The 26,154-nt window shown below is 42.6% G+C and overlaps 1 protein-coding gene across 1 annotated transcript in view; it reads right to left on the bottom strand.

Moving 5' to 3' along the window:
- The window catches only part of RNFT1 (ring finger protein, transmembrane 1), a 259,999-nt gene that overhangs the window by 19,028 nt on the left and 214,817 nt on the right, over positions 1–26,154 (bottom strand). The window contains exons 7-8 of the mRNA XM_086954939.1: positions 2,415–2,480; positions 705–806 (exon numbers count right to left, since the gene is read on the bottom strand). Coding sequence (XP_086811065.1) covers positions 705–806; positions 2,415–2,480 — 168 coding nt within the window. The remainder of the gene's footprint in view (positions 1–704; positions 807–2,414; positions 2,481–26,154) is intronic.

Genomic DNA, 26,154 nt, shown 5'->3' with positions numbered 1-26,154 from the left:
AGAACAGGGAAGAAAGTATACCATTTTTGAGAGAATTTCTAATTAATTAAATCCTCGATTTTCAATAAAACAATTGAATTGATTTATTTAGATGGGGTCTGTGTATGAAAAATTAAGCCAGCCAACACATGTTCCGTCCCCTATGTAGGGCACATCCCTAGGGCTTTTTCAAGGCTAGAGATCTGCGTGATCAAGCTTTCCTATTAAGCCAATTTTGGGTAGAGCAGTGCAGGGTTCCTATCCTACCCACCCCAATGATCGAATCCTTTACTAAGTTCAAAATAACATCCAAATGTCTGTATGAAATGGGCTCAAGATATTTTCATGGGTTTGCACCAACAACTTGTGAAAACAGGAACATGGTAATAAACCGTAGGATATTGGGAAGCATGCACAGTGGTGGGCTACCTTACAAATAATTTTGTCTGGTATATGCACAAAGAACAAGTGGATGCGAAAGTGATACGCGCATCTGTATCATAACGCACAGACGGACAACTGAGTAGCATAAAGCACTACTAACGTGAGGCACCAACTGCCAGTGTCAAAAACTGAGAATACTACAAATATCAAAGTAAAACTTAGTAAAGCTTTCATCTACTGGTTTCTAAAGCAAACTTTTAAAACAAGACTACAAGCAGGTAATATAAACTACCACTACTAACCAAGAATTTGGATTTATGAAATGCGCAGTCTTGTCTTACCTGGCAGACCAGGGCTATTGGCTTTGTAAATTCCACCTGGCAGATCGGACAAATATCATCCGCTTCAGAACACTGCCTCTTGGTAGCAGCCACTCCGTATTGCTGTGAAATTTATAAAAAGGAAACACAAAGGTAAAGACACAGCAAAAGGTAAAAGGATAGAACACGATTCCACAAGCATAGGAGGAAGAATTGCATGCGTAAGGGGCAAATGCTTGAAGAGGAATTGCAGGACTGCGTGGATAATTGAAGACTGTCATGGAATAAACGTAGGTACACACTTAACTATCATTACTTATAAAATATTCAACCACAGCGCTAAGCGAGCCCGGGCATCATTGGCACAAAATAATGGCATTTCTATACTACAAAAATTATCCTGATATTGCCCCAATTGGGGGGGAGGGATAGACAAGTTGGGCGAGGATCTTCATCTATCAACTGGGGCAAACCTAGTCTCCTTGTTGCAAACAAATTCCTGGTGTCCTATTTGATAGGTGTTCCAGCCTATTTTATCAAGGATAAAAGATGCTGGTTTCTGTGACCACTTTATAGGTAGAAGTAACAGCTTGATGTAGTGCGCGTGAAAGTTGTAGGCATCCTTTAGGACACAATTTATCCACTTATCCAGACGATTATATATACAGTTCAGGCTAAAGATTGGTGATTGCCTGCCTTATTCAGAGTCTTAGGACAGAACTACCAAAGCCTTAACGAGGTCTCTACCCTCACGCAGACCAAACAGTTTGATTCACGGACAAGCGGTTTCAATGGGACTTAGTTTTCTGCAAGTACAACATGGAATTGGACAGCGTTATTACAAGATAGCAGGTCAATTCAATCACTGCAACAACAATAACGGCCAAGAAAGGGTAGGATATCATCTGCTACTGTATTCGGCTAACTCTCTTAGGTGTGTGGCAAGAGCAGGAGCCACATGGGTGTAGGTGGAGGCACTCTAAAGAAGTGAAAGGAGGGGGGAATATTAAACGATAGGAGCAGAGTAGGCCAGGTTAGGTAGAGGGCTAGGTTAGCACAAAAAGGGGCATATTAACGAAGAAGTGATTAGGTGGTAGGATTCATGGGGTCTGTGGCACTGATTACTGTTGAAGGGGAAGCAGCGCAGTCTCTTACTCTGGACTGACCCACTCCAGAGATTGTGCCTCAGCGAATTGTTTTAATGAACAACTCAAAAGGGGCTGGAAAAAACCGTTGCAGGCCTTAAGTGGTCGAGGGTCGTAGTTCACACTAACAGCTTGAAAATTCCACCAAAAGGTCAGTAATCAACCACATGCATACGGGCTACATGCCAGGAATCAAACGTTACACTCTCTTCTTTGGTTGAAACAAAAGCTGATGTCAGACATTTTGCACCCTCCATCAGTTTGTATTTTTTTTTTCACCAACTATTAATTAATAAATAAGTGTGTGGTTTAGAGTCCTTCCTGAAGATCCCATAAATGACCACTCACTTGCAAATGAAATAGATAGCCTAAAGCTATTCTTTGTACAGGTTTAACTACAGAGAATGCCATAGTCACACAGAAAGAGTCTGGGCCCCGAGTCACAGTCCAATGTTCAACCACTAGCATGTCTTTTAGTACTGGCAATCAAGTACCAGCCTCGGACAAACATGTACTACTGACTTCACCATTCCATTTTTGATGCAAATCATCTCTTCACAAAATATTTATATAAACCTTTACTTACTGGTTGCTTATAAAATACCCTCAAAATCTTCTTAAATGTCTTCCACTGTGCAAAAACATCCAGAAGCTAAAAGACAAGATAAATGTTTTTTAATTCTGTACTCTTCATCTATGTTGCTGGTACAATACATAATGCAATATACTTCTACCACAATATTCAGTAGAACAAAAATGCATGAATCGTTTTCAGAAGGAGCATTGTCTTGAGACCTGTTTATTAGAATAGTGTATCCCAAAAACGATGGTTTGCTTATTGGGGAATACCTACATTTTAGGTTTAAAAAAACGTAATTGAAATCTTCAGAGTGGAATAACAAACACCCCCGTTTTACTCCTCCTCCCACTGACATCCTCGAAATGGAAGAGCGCACAAAGATCAAGACCTTGTCTTCATGATTCAGGGGGGCATGGTTAGGTTTTTAAATGGAAGCACGATCAGCTGTAGGGCATGTCAATCATCTAAAGTCATTTGCAAGGTCTGGTCATCATCTTGGAGCATATGTACAATTTACACCATTCCCAATATAAATCACATTTTCCCCATACCAATCATCAAGAGTAGGTGCCTGACATTGTCCCTATTTAGCTAAAATTGCTTGTTTTGCTCCAGTAGCAGAATGTTTCTGAGGATAGTGTAGTTACCAACTTCTTCCCATCTTGTGACGAGCACCCGACCCAGGAGTGCGCTAACTGGGTATTCTGGTACTGGAGCATCTATTACTGCTTTAAGGCCCCATCCTAGAAGTGATTAAGCTTCAGGCAGGTCTTAAGGATGTGTTCTTTAAAGGTTACCACCTTTCCAACACTGTGGGGAGTAGAAGTGTCTAATGGTCTGCAGGCAACTCAGGTTCCAGCCATTGATGCAGTATCTTACAAGCTGCTTCTTTCCCTTGAACATGCTTAATACTTTTGTATGTGGTATGCAACAGGGTTGTTCATAGTTCAGTACAGGGGGAAACCAAGCTGTTTCTTCTATCTTATCTGTTTAGAAATTGTAATAGATATATTTCTTCTATGATATTTTAGAATGTTTGGAAATCAAATATGTTTCAGACTCTTTCTGTAGCAGTTTCTTGAAAGTGGTTAAAGGTCTGGTGGCTGCCTCTCATATTCCCATTTGGACGACCCAGGGCCTTATAGGTGAATATCTGAACCTCTCCTATTCAAAGAGGCCATAATCCGTCAAACCTGTTAAAATGTTTTAACCACCCTTTTTGAGAACATGTCTCCTAGTTGTACGCATTTGACCTATCCCTGTTCATTGCAAGCCTTAAGGCAGAGTCTGAGTTTCATTAAAAGCTGCGTCACTGGTGAAGATGTTTTTTTTGTAAATCCCAATAGTTTATCAATCACATCCCATACTTGGATGGCTGTGCTTGTGACGGGTGAGGTCACAATATTTGTATATCTGCGTTGTGAGGGTTTGCACTGTGCCTCCCATAGGAAGCCTCCTGCCATAAAGTCATCTATAAAACACGAGTGGGGTGAAGTTTCTGTCCTGGACCATTCAAGAAGGTAGGTCAGGTGTACTGCCTACTTGTAGGACTTTAAATAAGGGATCCCCGATCCCTATTCCTCTACAGATCACTGGTCTAGTTGCAGTTTTAAAATTTATTCTCATGCCTCTATCTAATCCAGGTATGCCTTTGCAGTTATCTCAGGATCAGGGGTTCAGCCCTGATCAGTACAGTCTGGAAAATAAATTAAACGTCTTCTGAAGTATCTTAAATTTTACTACAGTGATATGGCCATGCAACAAAAGGGCATGGTTGTGCCAACTTCACAGTTCTCTCCTCCTCTTCTGAAGTGAGCAAATGATGCTCCAGATGGTGGTCCCCAAGTGTATACCTACAAATTTGATGGTTTTGTGGATTCAAGAAAGTGGGTTTTTCCTCCTCAGACACATGGAACTACAAAGGTACAGACTTCGTTATATTGAGTTTCCAGCCTTCTACCTCACTAAACCATTCCCACACTAAACATCGGAGTGTTTTGGCTCAGATAGGGTTAGTTGGAAAAATAAGCATTAGCTGTGCGGACTGCACAAATAATGGGTTTACATTTGTTCTTCACTGGGAACCAAACACCCCATAGTAGCCCTCAATTCTCAGAGGGTAGCGTTGCAGCGCTGTCTAAAGCTTCCAAAAGGGAGGTGGTGTGGTGCTAGTAATCCCCATTTACAGGTACGCAGAAATAACACTCAATTGATAGTCCAGTCTGTACTTTTCTTTATAAAAAGGAAGAGTACATTCATTACACACACACACTCACACTACTCAATACTAATGCATCAATTTACAAATATACATGCGCTGTTGTAAATACTTCTTGACATTGCATACACATTCCCACCCCTCCTGCAGGGGGGGAAATCTAGTACCACCACTCACAGGTATGAACATCATCTTGCCGCCAAATGCAGTGGGATGACCATAACCTGGAGCGAGGGCCCTTCCCACTGGCACCACTCCAGTGGCGGCACACCCCATTATTTCAACAAGCATTTATAATGGGAACACCAGCCTTAATGAAATGAAATTAAACATAATTAAATGAATGAAATGAAATGAAATGAATGAAATGAAAAAGGGTTTTATTGAGCGCTATAGCTGCCCTGAGGCGTCCAGGCGCTAGGACTAGAGCAGTGCCTTCCAGAGAGACAGTCCAGAGATGGACTAATTAGTTGAAAAGAAAGGTCTTGAGCTGTTTACGAAAGCTCAACAGGTTGGAATTGGTTCTCAGATGAAGGAGAAGTGCATTCCATAACTTAGAGGCATTATAGGCAAAAGATCGACCTCCTGCTCTAGCTCTCTGAATCCTGGGGACTTTAGCCAGGAAGGCATGTGATGAACGGAGTGCTTTGTTGGGTTGGTAGGGTGAGATCAGGGAGTGACTGATTTCTGGGCCAGATTTCCAATATGCTTGATGAGCAATACACATAGATTTAAACTTGACTCTCTCCCTAATGGGAAGCCAGTGCAGAGCTCTTAGACCAGGCTTTATTGAGATTCTACGTGGAATTCCAAGCAATGTGCGAGCTGCACAGTTTTGGGTCTGCTGGAGTTTTTGCAGACTGTACTCCGGTGCCCCAAGGTACAAGCCATTACTGAAGTCAAGGCGGGATTGCCTTGTATCACTATCTGCTTGGCCTCAAATGGAAGAAGTGGAAGGATTCTTTTTATCATCCTAAGGAGGCCAAAGCAGGTCGCTGACACCTTGGTCGCCTGTGTATTGAAGGTCAATGATTTGTCCAGCCACACCCCCAGACTTTTGATGTTATCTCTGGGAGTGGGAGCTGCGCCCATGCTCAAAGGCCATAACAGCTCCAATGTGGAGTTGGCTGATGGGTCAAGGAGCATAAGCTCCGTTTTATCGTCATTGAGCTTCAAACAGGACTTCGTCATCCAGCTCTTGACCTGTTCCAGGCATGTTGTTAAATTGGACTGTGGTTGGGGGCCATCCTTTTGCACAAGGGAGATCACTAGCTGGGTGTCGTGAGCATAGGTAATGATGTTAATACCGTGCGGACGAACAATCCCAGCCAGCGGTCTCATGTATGCATTAAAGAGCGTAGGGCTCAATGAAGAGCCCTGCGGCACCCCACAGCCCAGAGGCTTGCTTGAAGAGACAGATGTGCCTTCAAAGACCTGGAAAGTTCGATCACTTAAGAAGGACTTGAACCAAGGCAAGGTTTCATAATGTAAGAAAGAGTTCTCCCGGGTAATTTTAGGTCCAGAGGGGGGAGAAACAAACCAAGCAAAAAAGTACAAAGCCTCAGTAGGGACCTATATTTCTTTTTACATTGAGTAAATCTAATCAGTTTGTGTGAGAGATGCCAAAGAGAGAAACTATAAGGTATTATTCAAACAAATTTATTAATCTTTTTTTCATTTTTTAAAGAATTTTTTAGACATATTTATACAACTATATCGTTCATTATGTAGTCAACGGAGAATTAATCAAGTTTACATACAAACTTTCATAAAAAGCAAAAGATTGAGAGTGCCCTCTAGTAACAACTAATCTAAACATTCAGACACACATACTCACATACCAGTCATACTATTATCTATTTTAAAAAAAGAGCATATCTTTCATCATAAACACAAAAGACTAAATTTTACAAGACATAAGACTAACACAGTTGGCAACTCTAAGGTGTACTAAGTTGAATACACATGGGAACCAAGATGGTATAGTTCTACTAGTTGTGATGGAGTTAACCAGTTCGTATCCAAGACAATAGATGTTGGGCCGACGTACGTTTCGGTGAGAGCCACCTTCCTCAGGGCCAAGGACAACGTATACAACAAATTATCAAAATGGTATTAAAAGATTGAGGGCATCATACAATTTTCTGAAAAGTAAAAAGTACACACAAAAAAAACATGTAAATGTCAATGTTCCTATTGCTTCTTTATATAACATTCTAAATCATTGGCATCATATAAATACATATCTACACTTTAATAGTAACAAAATAAATGCTCATAGCTACCAAAGACTCCTTATGTAGAGTTAAGATTGGATAGACCAGAAAATTGAGAGTCCAACAGTGGAAAGAAGAAAGTCAGAACCTAGTTATTCCCTTTGTATTTGATGCACCCAAAAAGTGCTACAATTAATTGCATGCAGTGCTTGTAGGATATACCAAAGTGCTGTTGAGTAGCAAATAGCCAGATACTCAATAGGTCATTTCTGTTATTTATACAGAAAATACGCCAGATTTACAGAAGCTTCCCGTCTCTTGAAAATACGGTCTCCATAATTTGTAGATCCTGCGCCGTAACCAGAGGTAATATAGCGTGACCTATATGGTATTTCTCAACGCTATTTTATGCTAACAGATAATCACAAAAGTTCTTTTGCCTTTCTAGCTCTTGCCTTAACTAAAGACTGACCAGGATCTGTCCCATTACACACTCAGTGTCTACATTGATCACATTATAGGTATATCCTTCAAACCTCTATGTCAATACCATAAAACAGCACTTTGGTATATCCTACAAGCACTGCATGCAATTAATTGTAGCACTTTTTGGGTGCATCAAATACAAAGGGAATAACTAGGTTCTGACTTTCTTCTTTCCACTGTTGGACTCTCAATTTTCTGGTCTATCCAATCTTAACTCTACATAAGGAGTCTTTGGTAGCTATGAGTATTTATTTTGTTACTATTAAAGTGTAGATATGTATTTATATGATGCCAATGATTTAGAATGTTATATAAAGAAGCAATAGCAACATTGACATTTACATGTTTTTTTTTGTGTGTACTTTTTACTTTTCAGAAAATTGTATGATGCCCTCAATCTTTTAATACCATTTTGATAATTTGTTGTATACGTTGTCCTTGGCCCTGAGGAAGGTGGCTCTCACCGAAACGTACGTTGGCCCAACATCTATTGTCTTGGATACGAACTGGTTAACTCCATCACAACTAGTAGAACTATACCATCTTGGTTCCCATGTGTATTCAACTTAGTACACCTTAGAGTTGCCAACTGTGTTAGTCTTATGTCTTGTAAAATTTTGTCTTTTGTGTTTATGATGAAAGATATGCTCTTTTTTTAAAATAGATAATAGTATGACTGGTATGTGAGTATGTGTGTCTGAATGTTTAGATTAGTTGTTACTAGAGGGCACTCTCAATCTTTTGCTTTTTATGAAAGTATGTATGTAAACTTGATTAATTCTCCGTTGACTACATAATGAACGATATAGTTGTATAAATATGTCTAAAAAATTCTTTAAAAAATGAAAAAAAGATTAATAAATGTGTTTGAATAATACCTTATAGTTTCTCTCTTTGGCATCTCTCACACAAACTGATTAGATTTACTCAATGTAAAAAGAAATATAGGTCCCTACTGAGGCTTTGTACTTTTTTGTTTGGTTTGTTTCTCCCCCCACTGGACCTAAAATTACCCGGGAGAACTCTTTCTTACATTATTTCTCAACAGTTTTCACTGTAGAGCTTTTTCTTCCTTTTTGTTCACTTAATAGCTCGTAGCACATATCTCCTTGTTGATGACTAAACCTCTCCTTCCCTATATACCATATACCTTCCCTTAGTACTCACTACTCTCAGTTACATCTTAAATCACATCCTTGGCACCATATCTCTTTCATCTTCAAAAATTATCATGGACAACTTAAAAACATTCGGTTTCTCCGATGAAGATTTCCTCACTATGATGGACCAAATTACAGGTGGTAACAAGACCAATACAATCAGTACACCTAGCACCAACACAGATTGGTTAAAACTTGTTAACTTAAAAAAGAAAGCCAAAAGAATGGAATCACATGCCTTCTTTATGGGGGAGTATTTAAAGGCAGGAGCAATTCCCATAGGACTCAGAGTCAGAAACATGCCGGCTCTATTTGTGGAAGTTCGTAGCTTTTTAGAGCGTTGGTCCCTCATAGCGAATCGCTGCTCACGCGATTGGATGCTCCTTATCATAAATACAGTGAAAGATATGCTAGTGGCATTACAGAAGGAAATCCATGAGTTAGAAGAGAAACTAAAAGCAAATCCATGTTTAGAAGATGCAAAGAAAACTTCAGGAAATAAATGAAGAAATAGAAGAATTTGATACTTATTTAACAAAAAAGAAAATGGACAAATTAAGAAAAGATGTCCGCTGGTTCGCTCAAGAAAAAATGTATCCTTATCTCAAACAGGATTTTTACACCCAGCAACAAGAAGATCCAGCTGAAGGAAGTAGATCTTATGATCAGACCTATCATAACCCCAGATTTAACAAAAGAGTTAGATTCCAAACTTTTTCCAACACCAACTCCTCAGACTCGGAACAGGAAGGAATAATAACAGAAGAAGATTATGACTATGGCTTTCCTAATCACAACCAAAGGGGCCACTTCTCAGGAAGACCAAATCGAGGCCCACGACATCCTTTTTTATCGAGGGGCAGGGGACGAGGTAGACCTCGCTACCCAACAACGAATCAAAATCAATACCAACAACCGATCCCATACCAACAATCGAACCCTCCACATCCTCAGCCATATGTCCAAACGAGACGACAACAATATTGGAAACAATAAAAAAACAGGACAATACATCTATACCAATATTCAATCTTTCTTCGCACAATTTATCATCGGAAGAAGTAAAAGTACTGAGTAAAGGTCTATCATATGTCCCTAGCACTGGAGCGAACAGATTTCAAATCCACCAAGACATATTTTCCTTTTTCAGGAAGATCAGACTAAAAAAGTATTTTGACAATAGGGATGTAAGAGAAGAAGAGGAAAACCTATCAGGCTGCCGTCCCCCATCCACTTTCACCCCCACTTTGGACATGCTTGGACCAGAAGTCGCAATTTTTGAGAAAAGTGTTCTTAATGAACTGGAAAGAATTTTGAAATACATCCCAATGCCTCAAACTAACCTAGAAAAAGAGGAAAGATTAGCTTTGAAGATGCTACAAGAAAACCAAGACATCATAATAAAACCCTGTGACAAAGCAGGAGGGATTGTGATCATGAATACTAACCATTATGCAGACAAAATCAACCAAATGTTAGGAGTGGAGGAACATTACAGAAGAGCAAATAGACGATCTCTCACCAATCTAGCAGAGGAGATAAAGAATATAGTGTCCAAGGCTTTCGTAGAAGGGCATATCTGCCAGAAAGAAATGGACTACCTCATTAACACCTACCCAGTGGTACCTGCTATCTACGGTGTTCCAAAAACACATAAGAACACATTGGACCCACCCCTGAGACCTATAGTAGCCTCTATAAACTCCAGCATGGAACCCCTCTCAAAATATTTAGACTCCTTCCTGTGCCCCCTCACCACCACATATGCCTCTTACATCAAGGACACTGGGCACATGATTAAAGTCCTTGAACATTCTCCATTCAATAATGCTACCCAACTGCTTGTGACATGTGATATAGAATCCCTATACACAAATATCCCTCAAGACAAAGCAATGGAATCTGTGGCAGCACTTCTAGCAAGAACACCAGGCTCTAGACCCGACACCTTCATTCTAGATTGCTTGAGAATGGTTCTACAAAACAACTTTTTTGAATTCGGCAGTGAGGTATACCATCAAGTCAAAGGAGTTAGCATGGGGGCCTCTTGTGCCCCCAGCATAGCTAACATTTATATGGGAGAATTTGAGCGCAAGAACATCTACAACGAAATCGCGCCCTTTTTTGAGAACATCTCTAGATGGCACAGATTTATAGACGATGTGTTCTTTATCTGGATAGGGACGGAAGATCTTTTAAAAGAATTCATAGAATGGCTCAACTTGGCAGACAAAAATCTGAAATTCACTCACAACTTTTCCCCAGACAAAGTGGAATTCCTAGATATATGGATAAGACACATAAATGGAGAACTGATAGTCGACCTATATCGCAAACCCACAGCCAAAAACACCATCTTGGAACATGGCAGCTACCATCCTAACTGCCAAAAGGACTCTATCCCGTTTGGGGAATTCCTACGAATAAAAAGAAACTGCACGTCTATGAAGGATTTCATGACACATGCAAACCAACTAACGGAACGGTTACTGGCAAGAGGATATCCTAAGCGTCTCATACGTAACTCTATGAAAAGAGCAAAATATTATAACAGAGATGTCCTTTTAAATCCAACTCCGAAATCCCAGGAACAAAAACTTGTATGTGTTCTGAATCACTCCACCATTAATAACAAGATAAGGAAGGTGATCCATAACAACTGGAAGATATTGAACAGCAATGACCAGGAAGATAAACTGAGCAAACCTATCCTAGCTTTCAGAAGAAATCAAAATCTCCGAGACAAACTGGTACATAGCAGGTGGAAATGCAAAGAAAGAAATAAACAGAAGACCATCGATGGAAATCCACTACCAATTGGCAATCACAGATGCGGCAATTGCCACGCATGCGACCAGATAATTCCCGGAGAAACATGGACTTATGGTCAAAAGCAAGGAAACCTAAAAGAAATAACTAATTGCAGAACTAAAAATGTCATATACCTTATCATATGCCCGTGTGACATAGGGTATATAGGTGAAACGTCTAGAGAATTCCGTATCAGACTCTCGGAACACAAGACCGCAATTAGAACGCAAAAAACCAATGCCCCAATGGTATCCCACTTTGTCCAATATGGCCATAAAGAAAAAGATCTGCGATGGCAGATTCTGGAACATGTTCACACACCTCCTGGAAAAGATCCTACAATCTTTCGCAAAAAACGTGAAACTTTTTGGATCCATCTTTGTGATACAGTTCGCTTTGGGCACAACGAGGAAATCTCCTGGATAGTCACAGGTTGACAATACCTCTGTTTCTGTAAAGTCAATCCGACTATTTGATCATACATACAGGCACTCCATATTATGTTTGTGTGACGGACCAACTGTATGTTATATCACACTGCAAACTTTCACAACCCTGAGCCTTCTTAAAAACTAATCTTGAAAATTAGCACATAATGACATCCCTTAATGTATTCCAAATCTCACTATATTCTGCTTTAAACTAAAACCAGCTCCAATATGGCCGCCATAGTATGGGCATTTCAGCCCTAGTCTGTAAACTATGTTTACACTTTCATCAAACCAACACAGAGCGAGAATCCTGTTTCTCTGCCCATGCGCCCACACCTGTATGCAATTTCCACGCCGCATTTAAAGTGTTCCCCAAGTTTAGAAACCTCTCTCGCTGGGACTAGTCCCAAGAACCCCCGGTCGCGGCAACAGCTGATTACGGACGAGGTAAGAAACCGTCTGAAGGCATGCTCCGTTTTCGCGCCTATCTGCACTTTGGCTATTATATCGCACGAAACGCTTGCAACCGCTATGCAATCCGTGCCTTAATAAGCGTAATGCATAACTCAGTTTTATGCCAATACTTACCTCTGGCATTTTTGTGAATGCATCTAGCCTTTTATCTCACCGCAACCCTTATTATTTTTTAAGGCTCTGTGACGAATATCCTCATAACTTTCTACCTTGGGCTAAATATCATGGAACCCCTAGCAGCGGCGATAAACGTCTAAACATAAGGTAAGACCAAGAAGACGCTTAATACTGCTGAGTGCTTTAGAAAACAAATAGGTCGTCATACCTCAAAGCGTTTGCCGCTGCCGCTTAAAATAAGCTTTACAAATAATATGAGCTTGTAACTAGACACGCATATTATGGCACTGCTTAGATTGCCGCTTCAACCCTAAAATAAAGATTGAGTAGCAATCTCAACGTTTGGTGCAATAGAATACCATTAGGCAGCAATATTAACAAACGTGCTGCCACTGCAAAGTCGAAAACTGCTTTATAAGTGTTGCAAAACCCCAAATCGTAATACAGCATATAAAGGCTTCACATACGATTTGCCCTCAACTAACAAATAAGCACTATAAAGAATCTGACCATTTGAATAGTCATGTATTTTCGCAAAGCTGTGTCAAAAAAAAGTTTTGTATATAAAAACTAAAGACTATGTGGTTTTTCTCGCGTAATGTGCAACAAAATAGAGTAAAATATCTCTGTCTTGTCTCTTCCAGTATATAATTAAAGGCGCACTGAAACATATTACAAGAGTCTTAAACATCTATAATTACAAACGACCAGGTATTTTTTATATAAACTTTTCACATGGTCACAGCCATCTGTTGAGTAGCAAATAGCCAGATACTCAATAGGTCATTTCTGTTATTTATACAGAAAATACGCCAGATTTACAGAAGCTTCCCGTCTCTTGAAAATACGGTCTCCATAATTTGTAGATCCTGCGCCGTAACCAGAGGTAATATAGTGTGACCTATATGGTATTTCTCAACGCTATTTTATGCTAACAGATAATCACAAAAGTTCTTTTGCCTTTCTAGCTCTTGCCTTTACTAAAGACTGACCAGGATCTGTCCCATTACACACTCAGTGTCTACATTGATCACATTATAGGTATATCCTTCAAACCTCTATGTCAATACCATAAAACAGCACTTTGGTATATCCTACAAGCACTGCATGCAATTAATTGTAGCACTTTTTGGGTGCATCAAATACAAAGGGAATAACTAGGTTCTGACTTTCTTCTTTCCACTGTTGGACTCTCAATTTTCTGGTCTATCCAATCTTAACTCTACATAAGGAGTCTTTGGTAGCTATGAGCATTTATTTTGTTACTATTAAAGTGTAGATATGTATTTATATGATGCCAATGATTTAGAATGTTATATAAAGAAGCAATAGGAACATTGACATTTACATGTTTTTTTTTGTGTGTACTTTTTACTTTTTAGAAAATTGTATGATGCCCTCAATCTTTTAATACCATTTTGATAATGTGTTGTATACGTTGTCCTTGGCCCTGAGGAAGGTGGCTCTCACCGAAACGTACGTCGGCCCAACATCTATTGTCTTGGATACGAACTGGTTAACTCCATCACAACTAGTAGAACTATACCATCTTGGTTCCCATGTGTATTCAACTTAGTACACCTTAGAGTTGCCAACTGTGTTAGTCTTATGTCTTGTAAAATTTAGTCTTTTGTGTTTATGATGAAAGATATGCTCTTTTTTTAAAATAGATAATAGTATGACTGGTATGTGAGTATGTGTGTCTGAATGTTTAGATTAGTTGTTACTAGAGGGCACTCTCAATCTTTTGCTTTTTATGAAAGTATGTATGTAAACTTGATTAATTCTCCGTTGACTACATAATGAACGATATAGTTGTATAAATATGTCTAAAAAATTCTTTAAAAAATGAAAAAAAGATTAATAAATGTGTTTGAATAATACCTTATAGTTTCTCTCTTTGGCATCTCTCACACAAACTGATTAGATTTACTCAATGTAAAAAGAAATATAGGTCCCTACTGAGGCTTTGTACTTTTTTGCCAAGGCAAGGCTTCTCCTGATATTCCTAGGTCAAAGAGACGGTTTAGAAGGATTTTATGGTTTACCGTATCAAAGGCGGCGCTCAGATCAAGGAGTATCACTGCCACTGATCCTCCCTGATCCAAGATCCGCCTCACTTTCTCTGTCACGGCCAATAAGGCAGTCTCCGTCCCATGTCTGGGGCGGAAACCCATCTGGGAAACATCAAGCAGATGGTTACGCTCGAGGAACTGAGTTAAAAAGATGTTAATGTGTTTCTCGAGGATCTTGGTTACTCAGGGGAGCAGTGTGATCTGACAGTAGTAGTTAGAATTGCCCGGGTCAAGAGCGGGTTTCTTCAGCAATGCCCGTACCATGGCATGCTTCCAGGCCGGTGGCACCGTCCCACTCGTTATGGAAGAGTTCAACAGCTCCACAAGTGTGGGAAAGATGGCTTTATCGGCCAAAACCAACGTGCCTGGAGGAGCAGGGTCGCATGGGGAGCCAGATTTTACTTGATGTATTAGGAGCTCAAGTATTTCAGGATTCAGCAGAGGGAGATGGTCTAAGTTGTTTTGAAGGTAGACTTCTGTTTCTGTGTCAGATCTTTGAATGGATAGTTCTACAACTGGGTCCGGAAAGGAGAGATAGATTGTGTTTACTTTATGAAAGAAAAAGTTAGCCAATTCATTACATCGGGAGAATTGGTTGTAATTGCCTGCCGAAGGAGGTGGAGGCCTGGTCAGAATTTTTACTATCTGATATATCTCTTTAGGCTTAGACTTGGCCAACATTATCTTTTCATTGTAATAGGCCGATTGAATGGTTTTTATTTCGGATTTATAAGTCCTAATGGCTTCCCTGTAAATGGCTTTATCCGTGGTGTTGTAAGTCATCCGCCACTTTCTTTCCAATCTCTTACAGAGACGTTTTTTGTCCCTGAGCTCTTCTGAATACCAGGGCGCTGTTTTTTGCTGCCTTTTTGAACCAGAAGTACGGAGGGGAAGTGTGGAGTCCAAGAAGCTTGTGATCCAGTTATTATATAGGTTATTGTTAACGAGGGGGTCGCAGGAGAGTGAAGGTCTGGTAATGGTAAGGATATTGGTTCAGTTATCTACATGAAGTTTAGATCAATTTCGTGTTTTGCATGGGATAGAGATGAGAGATGGAGATTTATATGTGGTCTACGTAAAAAGGATCAAGAAATGATCTGTCCAGGGGAGGCGACTAATAGTGCCCACTTTAAGATGTTCACAATTACTAAATACTGGGTCTAAAAGGTGACCTTTAACATGTGTTGAAGATGGGACAAGTTGCTCCAGTTGGACTGCAGTCAGACTAGCTATCAATTCTGTGGCGATGGTATCGGAGGTGTTATCAAAATGGACATTAAAATCTCCAAGTAGTGTGAAGTTTGAAGGAGATGTGACCAGTTCTGCCACGGCAGAGGGGAGAGCTGTTTGAAATTGTTTAATTGGTCCAGGGGGGCGGTAAATGAGAATACCAGTAAAACTGTTATTGGGAGAGAGTTCAATAGCAAAGGGCATGCTTTCACAATCAGCGATAGGCTCCGCCAAACAGCGACATACATAAATGTCCTTGTATATAATAGCAAGCCCTCCGCCTTTACCCTGAGGGCGATCTAAACGGGCTATCTGGTAGCCTGGTACAAGGGCTTGCACCAGGTCAGGCTGAGAGTCTTGGGTCAACCAGGTTTCAGCCATAGCGACACATAACCTTGACTGAGAGCTTCTCATACTGACCATACAGTATACACCCTTAAATCACAGTGTCCGACAGTCTGGTTGTTCAACTAACGCAGTAGCAAGAATACATGTCAGAACATCACTTGGAATGAGAGGTACTTATCATATGTGGTAACATGATCATTGCAAGTCAATCACAGCCCCTAAAAGGCATCACATTTTTAATCACTATTATGCAATTACAACTAAGCATTGGCTGAAAATGTGTTCCGCTAGCGGAATGTGCGATTTTTTGGCAATTTCGCAATCCGCGAATCGCATGAGATTGCCAAACAAATCGTCAATTCGCAAATTGGCGAATTTTTTTGCTTGGTCGCGCTTCAAAAATACAATCTTGCATGCGCGGCGTTGACTTACCGGGATTCTGAGTTTGCGGAGTTGTTTTTCTCCCTGTTTGCGTGCGCCGCGCCATTTTAGATATGGCTGCGTGATCGCGCGAGACTTTGACCACGAGTACGTCATGGAGTCCCACCATCTTGCACTGCGAGAATTTGAGAACGCGAATACATCATAAGGGCCCGCGATCACGAGAGTAAACAATAGCGAATACGTAGATGCGACGCGCAGCTGACATTCGGCTGGAGATTTGAACAGCTCGCTTTCCCAAAGTCGCAAAAATTGCAATTCTGCACAAGAAATCTATCGCTGGCAGCATAAACCTTCTGAAAATGAAGATTTGAATCAGAATAACTCCTCAGATTGACATTTGGCTGCACTTTTTTGTGCAAGGAGTCCATTTTTGGGGGGGTTGGAGAAAGGAAAAGCTCCAGAGTCTCCAACTTCCTGTTCCTGTCCAGCAGGGACCTTCCAGTGCTTTGTCCATGTCCTGGTCACTTTTCATTTGGATCTGGAGCTGGAAGGATTACTCTTTGTGGCTGCTGCTGGATATTTGTATTTGAGGACTTTTTGTTTGGATCACTTTTGGATTTGAGTTTTTACAAGTAAGTTGGTGTTTGTTTGTTTGGGGCATTGCAGTTGCTGCAACTACAATTTATAAACTTTTTTACAACTTTAAAAAATATATATTGTGGATAGCCACAGTATCCAGTAGGCCTAAGGTTAGTCATGGATGCATGATACAACTGTTTCTGTGAGTTTTGTTGAACTTAAATATAATTTACGGCATGGAATTGAATAGCTCACTGTTATATGTGGAAGTTGTTTTTAATTTTGTGGTGTGTGTTAAAGCCACACTAGCCAGTAGGCCCAAGGGTAGTCAGTGGTGCATGGATCAGGTCTTTCTGTGGGGTCTCTTGAATTTAAACATCATTTAGGGCATGGATGGCATTGGATTGGGGTGATTTTTGTGTGTATTTCGATTTTTTGGGTGTTGTTGGGGCCTGGCCAGTTTTTGCCATAGGATGGTAAGCTTGCGGGCCAGTAGGCCTAGGGTTAAGGATGGGTGCATGAAACAACTCTCTCTGTGTGATCTCTCTTCTATTAATTTAAACATCCATTTTTGATTAGAATTGCAATTTTTATTTTGGGTCTTTCCGTTTTTGCGTGTGTTGTGTTAATAAAAATAAATGCCTAGTTTCAATAGTATTAATTGAAGCACGACATATGCAACATTTATTTAACTGATGTTCCTCTGGCTTCTTTGCTTTTAGGTGCACAAAGACTGAGAACCAGGAATCATCCTAATCATCAACACTTGTTGTAGTGCCAGAAAGAAGTCCTGCTGCGGTGTGTGCACGTCGTCGCGTGACGTCACGTGTGGCCACAGACAACTCTGCAACTCGTGCAACTGCATCCTGTTGTTCTGACATCTGAAGAAGATGGGCCCAAAGAAAGTTGGCCGTAGCTCCTCTACCAAGAAAGTTGGCAGCGCCACTGCCAGTAAGAAGGAGCAGAAGAAGCACGTGGCGCCACTTACCAAGGAGACTGGTGTGCCGACCGACACTTTTTTGGGGGGAAAAAAAACTACGCCTGCAGCAACGGTGTCCGCCGGGGACCAAGCTGGGAGCAGCACCTCCGCTTCATTGGTCTCAGTGCCACCACGACAAGTTAGGCCCAAGCCAATGAGTGCCGCAGAGGCAGCCACTTTAATTGCTCTTTCACCATCGACCAGTGATGTTGGCGTTGACTCATCGCAAAGTAGCATCCAATCAACGCAGGGTGTAACTCATCTGACGAGTGTTCAACCACAGCCGCAACGACAACCACCGGTGCCACAAGGAGAGGCGCAAGGAGAGGCAAAACTGCCCACAACACTTGTTCCTCCAGAAGTAGCGGCACATCAGGAAATCGAGATTCATGCGGAGGTATCAGCCGAGCAAGCCACTCCTGATGATCCATTGTCTTCCAGCTCCCCAGCAAGGAAAAGGAGGGCTAGTACAACTTCTTCAAGCCCCCTTCCTTCTGATAACCTAGATCTTGATTGGCACCCACCATTTCAGTCTGAGAGGGAGGCACGCCATGTGCCGACAAAGCTAGGTAAAAGGAAGGTTCCCGCAAGGCTTTCAGTTATGGGTGATGACGAAGAAGAAGTAGAAGTGGTGTATTCTGCTGCTGATGAAGAGTCTGACGATGACGACCCAGTCATCACAGTCGTCACTCCAGCCCTAGAGGGCATGCAGCAGACAGGCATTTTTACCCTATCCCGAAATGCTGCGGGGGATGTCGGCGGCGTAGCACTGGTACCACCACCAACACAGGTAACTACTACACCAACACATCCTACAGCTTCCATATTTTCTCTTCAGAAGGGCCGGCAGGGACCTTCATCCAGCTCGACCTCCATTACCTCAAGTAGTGGTGCTGTAAGTGCACAACAGAGTCAAATTCCGCCATGCCCATCCTCCACTTCATCTGGCATTGAAAGTGGCACCTCCACCACCACCAGAAATCTCAACTCCCCAGTTTGGGACTTCTTTATTATTAGCAAAAAGTCGGAAAACCAAGTTATTCGTTTGATTTGTAAACAAGTAGTTAGTCGGGGTAAGCTTGGTACCAACTATGGTACCGGAGGCCAGAGAGGTCATCTCCAAAACACCACAGCATCCAGTGGGAGGCGCACCTAGGTAACATCCAGAAAGCCAAAAGTACAAATCCAAATGTAGCCATTGATATTGCATCTGCTGATGAGGAGCTGATCGTGCAGGGGGAGGAGAAGAAGCAAGAGACATTTATTCTGGTACACACAGTACCCCTGGCAGCAGCACTGCAGTGGTAGCGCCCACACCCTCTACCCCAGCAACATCTAGGTGGCACAGTAAGAGTCTGGTAGAGACACCAATGCGAAAAAGTACATCAATGAGCTTAACTGGGTTGAAGAAGTCTAGATCATCATCACATATGAAAATGGTCCAGACCACCATTAAAAGCATGTTTTGGTCGGAGGCGCCAACGAACGCAACCACCCAACGGCACGTCTGTATAATGCAATGCTGGCTAAAATGTTAGCGCTGGACCTTCTCCCTTTTTCTTTCGTGGAAGGGGTGGGTTTTCTAGAATTTGTGGCAACAGTCTGCCCTAAATGGAAGGTTCCTAGCCGGTCCTATTTTGCCAGAGTTCCGGTTCAAGCACTACATCAAGATGTGCTGGACGTGATTGAGGCAGCTTTGCAGAGAGTGCTGTTCACATTATCCACCTGACAACAGACATGTGGACCAGTTGCCAAGCCGTTGATTACATGTGCATCACTGCACACTGGGTCTCTTTTGCGGGAGTTAGAGAGAAGATAGCTGCAGGTGTTGACAGTGTCACAATTTTTCAAGCTACTCGGTAACATGCAACAGTAGCCATGTTTGCCATGGAGAAATCTCATACTGCAGTAAACATTTTGGAGGAGTTTAACAGTAAGGTCGTTGAATGGCTGCAGCCAAGAAGGCGCATGATTGGTTATGTTTCCACGGATAATGGCAGTAATATAGTTAAGGCCATGGCTGATGGTGGCTATTTCAGAGTGCCGGGTTTGGCACACAGCATTAACATTATTGTTCAAGATTTCTTGAAAAAAGAAAAAACAGTCAGCAAGTTACTGACCACCTGCCGAAGAATCTGTACACATTTCAGCCATTCTTTTAAGGCCCGAAAGCAGCTGAGGATCATTCAACGTGACCGCAGAGTGCCAATCAGAGGACTCATCCAGGAGGTGGCAACACATTGGAACTCAACCTTCTACATGCTTGAGCGTCTGTTTGAGCAGTACTTCGTAATCAATGAGTATGTCTTTTCACGCACGGGGTGCTTCTATGAAAGACATGAAGCAGAGGTGGAGGAATGGGACTGTCATGTGGTTTGGTTTCACCTTTGCACTGTTATGTTAGCATGAGCGTGTTAGAAGTTTAAACGCCATTTTCTTTTTCTGCAGCCTCTGCACACAACACATTTTGTTATTAAAGCTTTTTGCCTAGTTGGATATTTTGCTTCACAAGAGAATAACATGTTTGCGTATAATATCAGCCTTGCTTGGTAAGCTATGTCTGTACAGTGAATGCCAAGGCCTTCAAGGTTATTTCAACACAGAGCTTGTTGTTTGGATTGATCAGCTCACTGAGTAGACATAATATATATGCAGCTGTGGCCAACTTTGGGTTTAGGCGTGATTGATAATGCACTACACAGAGCATGAGAAACACACTTGATGAATATCCGCAGAGAGTTGGTGCAGGAGAGGATGTGATCCATTTCTGCTGAACCCAAAAGGTATGGGCTAGCCCTTCTAAACCCCTGTAGATATAATATAATATTCTAGCTAGGGAGGGTAAACAGAGGTTCTATTTGGACCTTTTCCCTTTAGCATTTTAACATGCTTTCACCCTTTGTATTTTATGGAATAGTAACCATGCTGTTAACCTTGTTCCTTATAATACGTTCGCTTGTATTAGCCAGGATACTGCGTTTGAGAACACTGCATTAGAAATAAACATTTCAAACTCAAACGTGTCCTCATTTACTCCTGGTTCTGGATTGGTATGTTAGTATAACAAAAGAGTGTTCATGTGTTCCACGTTACCTGAGGTGTTCTAAGTCCATGTTCTGGGTTGTTGAAATCATTGAGGGTCGGTAAGAACCAATGAGACACTGATTGCTAGTCTGGTAGGGAATTTTGGATACTAAGGTGTGTTTTGGCACACCCTAATTCACTGAGGTTCTAAGTCTCTATGCACAGTTCTGTGTAGGAGCAGCGGTTCCGTGCTACATGGCGTCTGATCGTTGACACTTAAGTAGTGCTTATGTCGGTCCTTAACACCCTTCACTGTTGTTTCTGGAAAACAGTGGTGTCGGACAAACCTACCTATACTTACATAGGTCTTTTCAAGCTTGATTCTATCAAAACGGTTTCCTTGAATTACTACCCAGTTGTGCTACGTACTTTTTATTGTACCTTTTCCTTTCTGTGTCACTATGGCCACGGTTGACAATCCGCAACATAGTCGCATTGCGGTGCGCAATCACTTGCAGAATTATAATGTCACCATGGATGGCACGGCTGTGATCATGGTGGTGAGTGCGGAAGTAGCTTACCCTTACAAATTTTTTTATTTGTGGGTGATCTTCCTGGCTGTGAACGCAAATACCTATTTATTCGACACATACACTCCCACTGCCGTGCCTCTCGAATATGCTCCCTATAGGACACAAGAAATTCCGAATAACGCTTGGCAGCACCAAATTTGGTTTAATGGCGTCCTACCCTACACTTTGAGAACACAGAGGTTAGGTCCTTTGTCCCTTCCAGGCGCGACTTGGCCTGTTTTGGCTGGATTGACACCTCATCCTCAGCACGGGGCGTGTTCCGTGGCTGAATTAAGACGACTACATCTAGTCGCAATTAGCGTGATTAGGTCGTTAGTGCAATACATTACCCGCAATCTCCCGGGCGGGGCCCCAGGTGGTGCGGCTCTTCCAGACGGACAGGGCGGAATGAAACTTAGTCCTGTAATGGTCAACGATGTATTGGGGCAAGCGCCCCAGGAATAAGGATGACTTTCCTTTTTGGCTTGCCGAGAAGTTTGACCAGCTGGAAGCGGTATTTCCTAACACGACTCCTGGTGAAAAACACAGGATTCTGACAATTAGCATGCCTAAAGACTTGATCCCAGAAGCTGGTGACTGAGTCATGGGGTAAGATCTTTGCGGCAGTGTATACGAGGTGCTTCGGCACACCATTAATGACTGTCCTTCCAACGGTGTTCCAGATGAGCACGGACCTGAGGCAGCGGTTGAATTGGGTATGCGCCTCTGCTGCAGTTTTGACGTAGTTTCCGATCTCGTTCTTGCGAATGTCAAGGGAGATGCTGAGAGCTTTCAGGTGTCTAATGCTTTGCCCGATGCCATCAAACCCCGACAGTTACCAAGAATTATTGTGGCGGCTTATAAGACCGTGGGCCGCAATAGTTTGGGAATCAAGCCCTTTTCCACTAAAGAGAAAAAGCAACCCCAAGGGCCGAAGTCAGAGACTGACGAACTGCCCAAGGCCAAAAGGCAAAATTGGCCGAAAAACAAAAACAGGGTAAACAACAACAGCAGAAACAGGAGTCTCGTCCTGCATCTCCAGTGCCTGCGCCTACAGAACATATTTATGACTTGCGCGATCGCGCAACGATAAAATCACCTGATCGTTTTCAGGTTTCTGAACAATGCTCTCCTCGTTCTTTTCAGGAAACATCGGCCTCATCGACCAGTGGTGTAGGCGGCGGCAGAGGTCGGGGTGGCCAGCAGAGACGCGACCAGCACCGCCCGAAAGATGGTAAAGGCAAGCAGGACGATTCAACGCCGAAAAGACCCCAGTTTCAGAAAAAGAAAGTTGCTGCTTTAACAGCGAGATATGCCACAGATAGTGAGAACGCAGCTTTGGAATCAGACATGGGCTCTGACCTTGCTGGACAGCGAGGCGGAGATTACCATAGTGCAAGAGGCCCTGCGTCCCCTACTGAAGGTGACAGCGACTGACCGATATGTTGTTGCGGAGACAGCGGATACTAGAGTAGCTCCCCCTGATAGACTTTATAACATAGTCCTTTTAATTGAAGGTGACATACAGCGTACAATCAAAGGGGTGTTTTGGGAAAATCTCACGACTACCTATGACATTTTGTTAGCGGAGGCTGACTGGCCCCCACCTTTTGTGCTTGCAGCTTCGAGAGGGGAGGAGGGAAGTTCAAGTTCAAAATTTGTATAGCACACTACTCACCCAGAGGGTCTCAAGGCGCTTGTGGGGGGGGGGGGGGGGGGGGGGTACTTTACTTATCGAATATCCAAGTTTTAAGTTGCTTTCTGAAGGAGAGGTGGTTCTGTATAAGGCGGAGGTGTGTGGGGAGAGAATTCCAGGTTTTGGCCGCCAAGTAGGAGAAGGATCTTCCCCCCCATGGTGGATCTGTGGATGCGCGGAATTGCGGCGAGGGCCTGATTGGACGAACGTAGTTGGCGGTGGGGGTGTTAAAGGACAGGCGCGTGTTGAGGCATTCGGGTCCTAGGTCGTAGAGGGCTTTGTGTGCGTGGGTGAAGAGTCGGAACGTTATCCTCTTGTTGACGGGGAGCCAGTGGAGGTCTTTCAGGTGACCGGAAATGTGAGCTTGGCGGGGGATGTCTAGTATGAGTCTGGCTGAGGCGTTTTGGATGCGTTGGAGTTTTTTCTGTAGTTTGGCTGTGGTTCCGGCGTAAAGGGTGTTTCCGTAATCCAGTCGGCTTGTGACCAGTGCGTTGGTGACCGTTCTTCTTGTTTCGGTGGGGATCCAACTGAATATTTTTTTGAGCATGCGTAGGATGTTGAAGCATGATGATGAGACGGCGTTGACTTGTCTGGTCATCGAGAGGGAGGAGTCCAGGATGAACTTTTAACGGAGGAGACATAGTACCTATTGCTTACAAGTCACACTTGTACACTTCAGCTGAGATGCGATTTTCCTCTGTGGAAAAAGTTGACAGCAGTGCAAATGGAGATTCTCAAGGAACGTGCACTGTCGCAGGGAAAACGCATTTTGGTTGTAACCCCGTTTCCTGCATTGGAGGCAGTGACGAAAGCCAGTGTACCAAATTCTAAAGCTTTGCACCCTCTGTGGATACAATGGGCAGCATCATTGACGTCTCCAGATGTCACGTTTATTTTTGATGTCTCCTTACAGTCGCAGGAGTTTTTGCAGTATGAGTTTGTTCATCCTGCCCCTTTGGCTATGCGGCCTTTGGAAGACTTCCATTGCATCATATACACTGATGGTTCGGCGCAGGTTGCGCATGGCTCTAAGCACGCATACGTTTCCGCTTGCACTATTGTGGTAGGTGCCATGGTGAATGACTAGTTCAAGTCTAGGGTCGTGCACACGCAGACTCTCGGGGACTACACCGCACAACTGGCAGAGCTTCGTGCTCTGATGCTTGCATTGGAGTACACTGATCCTGGTGTGACAACTCTTATTGTGAGTGATTCTTACTACTGTGTCCAGTCTTACACTGAAAACCTGTTCTTTTGGATTCAGAATGATTTTAGTGATTCCAAGGGTAGCACAATAAAACATAAAATGACCTGGGTCCGAGTGGCTGACCTTAAAGAGCAGTTGCCCCTCGTGTTTGTGATTCATACTCTCGGTCATCAGCGCGTAGAAGTCCACGCTGTTGGCAATTAGTTTGCCGATGAGGCAGCAAAATCAGCAGTATCGACATATTTGGTTGCAGCAGTTACACGTTCCAGAAGTAAGATTGATGATGATATCTTGGCAGCTGTTGCTGCAACTGAGAAGGGAAGTATATATCCAAAAGGATTCCCTTCGAAGTATTCATACCACTTAAGTCCTGATAAATTTCCTTATTTGAAAATACCTGACTTTGGTGAGAGGTTAATTCCCAACTCAGACCGCAGGCCTACACTGATTACCGCAGCCCATGAAGGTGATGCGTCTGCACATGCTGGCGTTTCGGCTACTGTAGCTCAGTTACAACAACGTTTCTGGTGGCGGGGACTGTACAAACAGACGCGTGATTATGTCCTTCAATGTGACATTTGCCAGCAGATTAAGCCTTCAACTGCTACGCGTCCGCCCCAGACACAGTTGTACATTTCTAATAAACCACTTGGAAGTGTTTATTTGGATCACTGTGGTCCTTTTTCTTCTGATACTGCGTATAAGTACATCTTAGTAGCAGTTGATTCATGCACATGCTTTGTGTGGGTATGGCCACACCGCAGCGCTGATTCACGGACTGTCATAAGAGACTTGTGTGTCTTTGTAGGGATTTTTGCCTGTGGTACCTTCCATTCGAATCAGGGTCCGGCTTTCGCTTCTAAGGCGTATAAGGATGCCATGACTTTGTTAGGGGTACAAGTCAAGTTTTTGTCTCCATACAGACCTGAGGGTAATAGTGTTGTGGAACGAATGAACCGAGATTTAAAGCAATCTTTGACAGCTCGAGTTATAGGCACTGGCAGGAACTGGCTGGCCCATCTCAATGGCGTGCAGCGTGCTCTTACTAATCTCCCTAGAAGGTCTCTGGGTGGGCCGACCCCATACAAGATGCTCTTTGGTATCAAGATGTATGTCCCGGACCTTGATGGTCTAGACTCGGTGGCTCAAGCTGACTCCTTTGACATAAATGAACATTGAAATGTTTTACAGGATCTACAAAAGACAAGAGACAGTCTTGCAAAGGAACATTTGCCTTCCACCTCGGATGATGCGTTGCAGATCCCGGTAGTTGGCTGGCTACCCCAAGTTGGAGAACTGGTTCGTGAGAAGATCGAAAACAAGAAAGAGTTTGGTCCCTCTTATCGAGCTCCGGTTCCAGTGCTTGGATTGAAGGGCACAAGAACAGTCATTTTACCACTACTTCCAGGTCGTAAGGAGAACAGGTATATCTCCATTGACAATGTCAAGATGCACAGAGTGGCCAATTAGGGAGGGAAAGGAAGTTTATTTGCATGGTGAAGAATGCACTTAAACACCGAATCATTCCTTAATGTGTCGGCATATCCAATTACATGGCTCTTGTCATCAAAACAAGCCTAATTTATCCTGTATTTTGGAAGGTACCCCGTGCCTGCAATCGTTCCCACATTCACATTACTGGCAAATGGGAGTTATTTACTTTTAAATAATGAGGATTGTTGTGGGTTAGTAAAAGGGATTGCTTATGTGGTAACAGTCATTGAACGTGTGGTTTGTTG

The sequence above is a fragment of the Lissotriton vulgaris genome, chromosome 2_1 (assembly GCF_964263255.1).
Source record: "Lissotriton vulgaris chromosome 2_1, aLisVul1.2, whole genome shotgun sequence".
Classification (NCBI taxonomy): Eukaryota; Metazoa; Chordata; class Amphibia; order Caudata; family Salamandridae; genus Lissotriton; species Lissotriton vulgaris.
This window is presented reverse-complemented; position numbering and strand designations above follow the sequence as displayed.